The sequence below is a fragment of the Ixodes scapularis genome, unplaced genomic scaffold (assembly GCF_016920785.2).
Source record: "Ixodes scapularis isolate PalLabHiFi unplaced genomic scaffold, ASM1692078v2 PGA_scaffold0__279_contigs__length_252992795, whole genome shotgun sequence".
Lineage (NCBI taxonomy): Eukaryota > Metazoa > Arthropoda > Arachnida > Ixodida > Ixodidae > Ixodes > Ixodes scapularis.
In genome coordinates this window covers 158,756,451-158,765,969 of record NW_024609835.1, presented here as the reverse complement: position 1 = coordinate 158,765,969, position 9,519 = coordinate 158,756,451, and the positions used below count along the sequence as shown (strand labels likewise).

General features: G+C 48.2%; 1 protein-coding gene across 1 annotated transcript; it reads left to right on the top strand.

Moving 5' to 3' along the window:
• Positions 1-1,673: 1,673 nt before the first annotated feature.
• Positions 1,674-6,800, top strand: LOC115325874 (nicotinamide N-methyltransferase). The gene is made up of 3 exons (XM_029986603.4): positions 1,674-1,800; positions 2,315-2,522; positions 6,368-6,800. Exons 1-3 carry the CDS (start codon positions 1,674-1,676, stop codon positions 6,798-6,800), a joined length of 768 nt encoding a protein of 255 aa, XP_029842463.4.
• The last annotated feature ends 2,719 nt before the right edge of the window (positions 6,801-9,519 follow it).

Sequence of the window (9,519 nt, the reverse complement as noted above, 5' to 3'; positions counted from 1 at the left end):
TTGTAACAAATGGGAAAGCCGCAGACCCCAATTCATTCCAAGCAATAAGCCGAAAGTATCCGAAAGTGTGCATTTGGCGGCCATGCGCCATGCTGCCATTCGGTTATTGACGTGCGCGGTTGACTGTTGTATTTAAAATTTTCGCATTTACTGTCTACACTAGCCAGGTGGTACCACATACCACATTGGCGCCCGTGTTTTCAGGGTTGCGTCCCCGTGCTGCTTGACCCCCCTGTTGTTTGACCGTTACATAAATGAGTAAGTTACCAGCAACCATCCGTGTCGGACGCCTCTTTCTTCCGGGGGGCCTTTCCTGCGCCTCCGGGCCCCGCCGGTCCCCACCTCGTCATGGAAGACGCTCGTCTTTTCCACAGGCCTGCGTAGGTTCTCCTTTTATTTTCACGGGTAGCCGTCATTTACTACGGTTGAGCCTCGTGTTTTCATTGTGTTTCCGGAAGTGGCCTCTTCCCTGACGATGTCGGCGGCAAGAAAGTGCTCGTTTAATCCGGACTGGACGAACCCGAATATCTCGGAATATGCAAGTTGGGTTAAGCCCGTGAAAATTGATGCTCACAGTGCTCAATGCTCAATGCCTTGTGTTGTAACGGTCTTATATATTTAACCGCCTCTACAGCGGTCAGGAAATTTCCCCTTAAAATGTCAGGGAAAGCCTGGAAAAATCAGGGAATTTCAAAATAATAATTGACTAGACACCCTGAGATAACGGAGATTGACTCTTCGAGTGTTTTACGGGTAAGTAGGCGTGCAGGCATTTCTTAGAGTGTACGTGTTTTCTATGTTGCCCTTTGATTGGCATGCTCATCCTTGCGTTCCAATGCGCGAAAGACGCTGTTTTTAAGACCTTCTCGTCGTATTGGGGAGGAAGACAGACCGTGATGCCCCAAGCGGTTAACTTTACAACTACACGGATGGGTACAACAAATACAATGACGCAGCGCTCGGCCGACATAACCAAACGCGGCGTCAGCGTTCGGCTGGAATTTGTGTTTGGCGAGAGGGAGGAGGGGCTCTTTTGTTTCCACTACGGCCTGCATGAACAATGCAGCATGCACGATCTCAGCTCAGCACAAAAGCCGAAGTGGGTCAAGCTCGCATTCTCTGAGGATAGATCTGGCACTTAACGTCGCTTCGTCGATTGTTAGTATTTTTTACATTAGACTATGCCCCGCGCTCTATTGTAGAAGATGACAGGGCCATGCCCATAAGGCCTGTCGGCATATGGACAGGCCTTGTGTTGAGTAAACGCCGAGCGTGGGGAAAACAAACGGGTTAGAGCGCCCCCTATAGTTCGATCTCCTGCCCAATACTTCGCACTGAAAGGGGGGGCACGGGGACCGTAAGGCAGAAATTCATTTTGTCCCTACTTTAACACCCGGCTATGCCGGATAGAATCCAAAAAAGTAAATAAAGAAAAATAAATGGGGCAGAGAAAATGCGTTGCGTGGCAGCCAGCTTTACGGTGATTAACAATTGCTAAAGACGCGCATCCGTCCTGCTGCATTTCGACGCAGCTGGCGACGACTCTTATCATGTGGCCGCACGCGTCGTTATAAACACCACGGTGACGACATCCTCGGCAGATCTAGCTGAAGCCTCGCACAGCGTCAGTTCAGTCTGTAGACATCTTCATTCAAATGGGAGATAAGCTCGCAATGAAGCCTGAAGCCCTGAGAGAGGTGCACAAGACCACTTTTCTTCCACTAAAATACATAAAAAATACGGAGAACTATGTACTTTACCGATTCCAACAGGAGGAATTGCACCACATCTTCAACTCAGGTCAGCTGTTTCTCAGTTTCGCCAAGTCTTTTGCGATCACTCCTACGTCATGGGTCAACGCCTCTTAGGCAACAAGGCCGCAGCCCTGCTTTTTTGACGTCATCCAAAGGAAACCAACGCGTGTTTTCACTGACCGAACCCGATAGATTTCCTCGATATGCTCCCCCAAAAGGAACTCTATCTCTTACTACAGGGCCTTATCTCTCACCGATAACGAGCGCCACGGCTGGCGCTGCGGAGTAAAGTAGAACTATCGCTCTCACCGGCGGAGTGAGGCATACGGCAGGCCGCTCCCAAGGGGAGTCCTAATCGAGTGGCCGTGTGTGAAGCAACCATAAACCCAACTAAAAATTTGCGTTGTCCATGAGCTACTTCAGTCAGCAAGTTTGTCCACAAGTGGTGGCTGTATACTAACGTTTGAGGAAAAAAACAACAACAAAAAAAAACATTCTATCTTGAGTTTTGTTTTACGGCTCTTCATGGTTTAAAACGCGCGTACGTCTATTTCTTGCAGGCCTCATCCAAGGCAGCACACTAGTAGACATCGGCTCTGGCCCGACGATCAACTTCGTGCTCTCGGCCACCAAGAACTTCCAGGACATCGTGGTCAGTGACCTGGTCGAGAGCAACCGACTCGAAGTGGAGAAATGGCTCCGGAAGAGCGAAGACTCCGTCGACTGGTTGTTCCGGGCGGAACAAGTTGCCGACCTGGAGGGACATCGGTGCGTATACGACCCCCATAAGAAACTGAGAGGCTGACCTGAACCGCTGTCACACTTCTCGTATACATCGTACAAAAGAGACTGCCTTCGCTTCATACATGCATTACAGAATTATATACGGACGTGCCTAATGCATATTCCAAGCATATCTGATCATAGAATACATATTTATGCCTTGAACACAGTCTGAAGACAGTTTTTGTGTGACCAGCGTGACCGGACCATTAAACAATGGCGAAGCAGGCCTCAGTCTATGCATGCAGATCAGTCTTGTACGTGTTACTGAAAAATGTAAACAATTACAATTAAAATTACTTAATATAAAAATGTAACTCATTACAGTAATCAATTACTGCACCACAAAGTAAGTGAAAAATCACCAGAAAGTAATTTATTACTTTTCACGTTTCTTTTTCTTTTTTTTACTTTTTATTACGAAATCGAAAATTCACCCATGTGTTCAAAGCGCTTAAATTTTGTTTTTGTTTTTGTCATTTACATCTCGTTGAGCTTCAACAGCAATTGTCGATCGAAGCACTGGTTAGTCATCTTCCCACGTTTCCGGGTGAAGATACCCGACGCGACGCTGAAGTAAAGCACCAGCTCGTGCTCAGGTCAGAGCCATATATAGGGAGAGTCTGGCCATCATTGGGAAATATAGGAGGCAGACGATGTGACGCCATTGGCCGAAAGCGGAGTGGGCCCACACTGTCTACATGACAATGCCGTGGTGCTGATAGACACGTCGCCATCAGCGAAGGCCAACGCTGGGCACAGATTGGATACGACGATTGTCAACAATCCATTCAAACTTGACTGGAAGCCGAGCGCTGACACAGCACTTGTTTCCAATCTACGTCCAGCGTTGGTTTTTGCTGATGGCGCAAAAATATCAGCACTACGGCCTTGTCTTCTATGTGGTGTTGCCTGTGGGTGTTCCAGGACTCGGTCACAAATTCAAAAATGGCCAACCAGAAGCCGCGAATAATACTCTGGCGATGGTAGCTAGAAACAAAATTAATAACTGCGTCGGAGTAACTCTCGTTGAGTAAAAATATACGGCGGGCAATTAGGTCTGCCGTTCGCGGACCCGTGCTTTTGTTTTCCCCAAAATGCGTCCACGTGCCTTTGTTTCTCCCCGACCACAACGAATGACGGCGCTTCCACCCATCCACTTTCCAAAGACGTTGCCATTCCGACAACTATCACGTTCATTTAGGCTTAGGAATGGCCAAAATCGAAAGACTATCTAAAAAATGCGGCGAGGTCATTGCTCATGCTTTGCGATTCAAGTGAGGTAAGGCAAAGCGAAAGCCTCCTGCACCATTCGTTTCTGACTAACGCGCCCGATATTGCAGCTACAGCGACATATTAGTTGCAAAGCGAGCGGCGCTCACTCATCGGGGCACCGCCATGTTTCCCCACATCCCTATCGAGCCAGTCACGTGATGTCAAAATCCCTCTCCTAGGTACTGCGGCTAACTTTAGCCGCGGTTAGCGCTTCGATCAAAAGGGGCCCTGATCTGCCAAAGGCGACGTTTACATGGATGCGACAGCAGCGCATCGGATCCAGATAGTGAATCGGATCCACTTCGCGAATAGGATCCACTTCAAGCATTACGTTTACATAGATTCGGATCGACCAGTAGCGGCACCTCGTGTCGAACGATCACAACGCAAACCTCGTGACCTTCAGATTGTTTCCGAGGTGTCCGGTTTGCCTGGCGGCATGCAACGCAACGCTCCTGTAATCCCTCGCTCGAGCACTCGATTCGGTCCGTTAGCGTATACGTGGAGAGTCTCGATTCAAATTGACCAACTCAAACCACCCGCCTTAGCGGATCGGATCGAATCGGATCCGATCCGATCCGAGCTGTTTAGATGGACCGATTCGATTCGTTAGCTGGATCCGATGCGCTGCAGTCGCATACATGTAAACGTAGCCAAAGACGCATTTCGGGAAGCTTGCTGGTCGTTGGTGCACACGGTATTTCGACCACGGCACGTGATCCGTACGCCAGGTGCCAAGGGCCGGGCATCTGCCCTCTGAGCGCTCGAGCTCCCTCCAAGCAAAACAGAATTCGAGCGTCACATTCGTTTCTTCCATCTTTCTGCGTGATTGTAATCGAAACATCTCTTGCACCGTATTTTCAGCAACGAGGAATTACTACATTGAACTCCTGTACATTTATTAAAAGTGTTTCTCGCTACCACCACAAGGGGATTCTCTTTTCGGCTTCTAGTTGGCAAAGAGCATGCGCAGCCCTCTTTCTGCGTCTGAGACGTTGCTCTGGCTCTGCCCGCTCCTCCCATTGACCAAACTGCCGGTGAAATCTTTCGAGGTGGAATGCGCGGAGGGGGAGTGGGGGGGGTGTTGTTGTGGCTAGATCAGGGCAGAGCAAAACGCATTCTGGTACCTTGGTATCTTTTTTAGTTGTTCAGATGTAACCTATTTCCTTATTTGCTTTAATCCTCAACACAAAAGCGAAATAAAAAAAAAATCACGTGGTCGTGATGTGTTTGCGGTGCACATGATTCCACCGTGCTTTTTAAGCGCACCATGGAACTTGTCATTGTCAAGTGATAACAAGTGCCGTCACGGCCCTCACTGGCCACGAACGCGAACAAATGTTTGTCGGCGCATTGATTGTTGACGAGCGCATACGTCCGAGTGACACCGTGCTCGTGTCCAATGCGTGAGCTGGGGTCGGCTGACGTCATTTTGGCACCGCTGACTTGATTTGGGAGCCGCGGATGTATCATAGTTAAAGGCGGAGAGCTTTGAAAGAGGGTACGAAATAGTTTGCTATATTTTCAAATTCGTAGCAAAAGAAATAACGCTTTTGACTTTCTGCTATCTTCATTTTGGCCCTCTAAGCGATACGCGATTAGTAAAATACTAATCTAAAAAAATGTATTCCAAAATTTATTATATAGCCGCTTTAACACCGCTGCTTGGAATGTCGATGAAACGTTTAACTATGCTACAATTCTCAAAGTGAACACCAAAAGAACGAAGTGCAAGATCTGTTAAAATTTTTCGAATATTCTTCTAAACCAACGTGTCTCCCCCATGACTTTGTGCAGTCAAGGCCGCCGTTAAATCTCCAACTTTATTCTTGGTGAAGCATTAACGCTTTCTAGCACTGACGACATCAGCAAGCTGAAGAGACTTGCAAAAACGGAGCGACCGGAAGTCGCTTGGGACGCAAGCGGCGGTTCATGTTTGTAAACAGTGAAGGGGTCTATACATAGTCACACCTTAGCATGGACTATTGTTGTCCACGCATGCTAAAAGCGCGAGCTAGTTACTTTGGATGAAGAACCTGCGGCTGCACGAGTGCTCGTGCAGCATGCAAGGGCTCCACTCAAGGCAGTCAGGTTAGCCGCTCGCGCTTGCACAGCCTTCGCAGTCATACTTCGTTGACGCATAAGCTGACTAGAAGCTCCGCTGGCTTCCGCGAGCTCGCTGGCTTCCGCAGTACTTTGGTTGTGCATGCCCGCGCGTTCACAGTTTTGTTAGCAAGGGCAGAAAGCTTGCGCAGAAGGCGGAGCGTCTAGTCTCAGCTTAAGGGTGAAAGGAATATAGTCTCAGCTTAAAAGTGAACGGAGTATAGTCGACGCTAAGGTTAGGCGAAGTATATATACGTGCCTCAGACTAGACAGATAAAAAACAAACAAAAGTAAACGCGAAAGCGTTTAGTTTTATGACTTCTCCTCAAGGCTCAGTGAAGGTTCTACGCTAATATGAGAGTTTTGTGGAGTCTTAATTCCATTGCAGTGCCGCCAACATGCACATTAGATCGGCTTAAAGCGAGCATACGTTCGCCCATTCTTATTTTCAGGGACACCAAAAAGGGGGCCTACGAAATCATGGAGCGAGCGCGTCGTGCAATCAGCAAGGTGGTCCCCTGCGACGTCCTGGAGCCAGGAGTGCTTCCAGAGGAACACAGGAAAACGTTCGACGTCGTTCTTTCGTGCAACTGTTTGGAGGCGGCGACGGCAGACTCAGAGTCGTTCGGGCGTGTTCTGGCGAACATGGGTTCGCTAGTGAAGTCTGGAGGTTTTCTCGTCATAGTCGGCACGGGAGGAATCACCTGGTACGAAGTGGGCAAGGAGCCCCTTCCCATGATGGTGCTCACCAAAGAAATTGTCAAGAAGGCAGTGACGGATGCGGGATTCGAGATCAAGAGGTTTCGCACCGGAGACTATGACGGTCCTATTTTAGAAGATCGAGGCAAGCGATTCGGATGGACCCTGGTGGCTCGCAAGCCTTAATCGTACCCGGCAAGAAAGAGGAGAGCGGGTGCCTTCTATTACGTGCACCTTCAATGTAGGATTGGACAGTTTTATGAATTTGCCTCGTATATTGCAAGATAGAGACCGCCTCAAGGCGTTCGACGACGATGATGGTAACGATGAAGAGGACGAATGATGTCCTTACGATGACGCGGGGGGGCTATGGAAGAAGTAGGTTTTCATTACAATATCTATAATATTGTATTTATTGACCGTTCACAGATGCCTCATAAAATCCTGCAAATCCAAGTTGATTGCGTTTTTTCTTTCACCTTTGGACAGAAGCGGAACATTTCGCGTTTCTCGAATTTATTTCCGACCTTTAACGTTGCTGTTGACTACTCAGAAAGAGAGAGCGAGAGGAAGAGAGAAAGCTTTATTTACACCACCCATGTCCGGGCGGCAGTGTTATGCCCGTTACTTAAAATAAGTAGTGAAATAGTGTTACTCATTGGCTTGGAAAAAAGCTAACGTGTTTCAGAGCTCCGTTAAGATTTTGCAGACGTTACGAAATGCCGGTGTCGTTACTTGCCATGATTAACGGTTGTTACTTTTGTGTTAGTTTGTCGTGACTTTGTGTTTCACTGTTAGTATATGACAGCTGTTTATAATTAGCAGCCTCTATAAACTTCGGCAACGATACACTTGTTCAGACTGATCATTTATTTATTTATTTATGTGTACTTTGTAGCGCCAGAGTATTCCAGCAGCGGAGTGGGGTACAGTCACATTTGCACGTTGGAAACTCACACTAACAGCACAAGCAGGCAGGAATTTTAAATGCTGGCGACCTCTTTCTGATGACGGTCGCCGTCCAATATTGCGATAACCTTGCCACTTGTTAGCTGGGCGAGCTTGTTTGTCTGGCCTCGGCGGGATGTGTAATGTATATCCTCGAACACGTGACGCTTCGCCAGCGCGACTCGGAGAATCGAACCTTGCCCATAGCACCTGCCTGGGAAGAAGAAACCGCTCTGTAAAGAACGTCCGAATGCATGCCACGTAACGGACGCGAAAAATTGACCTCTTCGTGTAATCAAAGTGATTCCAGTAAAATAAACGTTATTTTATCCCTTTACAAAAACCAACATCGCATTTCCAATTAACGACACGTCAGCACCCGGCCACCGCTGACACACTTGTTTTGGTTCAAAGCGAGGGAACGTCAACGCTTCCAAACTTAGATTTTATCCTTTCTGTTGTTGACAGAACGAGCATTCACTCGTTTTAAAGAGAAGCATCAAAAAACTAGAGTAGTTAGGGACGCTGAGGTAGAATCCTTCGAGCGGCGAGAGGCTGTTGCCTTCTGAACAAATGTCTCTTTCCAGCGACACGGCTGCTCAGGGTACGGCGATGGTGATCTTAGCAGCTCCTATACACCAACTCAACTCTCCTACGTCACGCCGCGGTGGTGGCGCGTCGGACGCACTTCCGGTCTGGGGTGGTGGGCAGAAGTCGCCGTGCGAGACATGCATTCTTGAGTTCTTTTTGGAGAAACCAGACAAAAAACCTGCGTTCTTGTCAAAATGCTGCGACGGGGGCTGTGCCAAAAGAGTCTGGAAAGGATTGAGGTCAGTTTTCATGTGTTTCTGCCCGCTCCGTTCGTCCGAGTACGTGGATAGTAGCCGTGAAAAGGGTAAACCAGACGCTGTCAAACTACGATTGCTTGTGCAGGCAACACTTTGTGGTCGCCAGATGTATTTGTTTTGTTCCAACATGAACGAGAAAAAACTGCCAAGTTGCCCAGGCCACCGGCGGGTTCAGTGCGTCTTCAAATTCACACGGCCGCCTGATCGTTCAAACTTTCGTCTGCTCTTTCGAACTTGTCTGCTTTTTGTCGTCTGCTCGTTCAAACAAAAGCGGCCCGTAGACCAAACTTTGACCCGGTGATTGCAATAAGAAATAATTGCAGGCCTCAGACGACTTAAGTAGGCTCGGTGTAAAAAGTAGTAGATACAAGATGTTGATCATTGGTACCAGTGGCCGTCACCGACTTGTTACGCTTGGTCTGTTTCCGCTTCCGAATTTCAGTATCGACGTCTATCATCGCCGCTACCTTCTACACTTTTGCAGCACGAGCGACGTCGCAACCGAAAATATCTAGAAGATTCTCATCGTGGTTTTGGCGTCCATTCTGTGGCGTTCACGCGAATGAATCACCGCACGTCAAAATAATTACGCAAAGTTTAGCGGTGTAACGAGCCTTGATAGTTTCGCTCAGGCGATTAAAGTAGTTATACCATGCTATGGGGACGTAGATTCGACAATTCCAACGCGAAAAAGAGTATGCAGACTCACACAGACGCCGACAACATGACATTCCAAAGGTTTGTGGACGCGGGACGCGGTGCTTCTTGCCCGCACTCCATTTCGCATGCGTTCGAACTGTCGTCTGCTCTTTCAAACTTGTCTGCTTTTCGTCGTCAGCGCGTTCAAGCTACAGCAGCCCCTAAACCAAACGTTGACCCGGTAATTGGGCTAAGAAATAAGTGCAGGCCTCAAAACACTTTTGAAGCTTGATTGGGGTAAGTAGGCTAAGTGTAAACAGTACATACAAGATGTTGATCATTGTTACTGGTGGCCATCACCAATTTCTAATGCCCGATTCTACTTGCGGTTTTCAGTATTGACGTCCACCATCTCAGCTAGGGTCCACGCTTTTGCAGCCCGAGCGACGTCGCGACGGAAAATAGCAAGC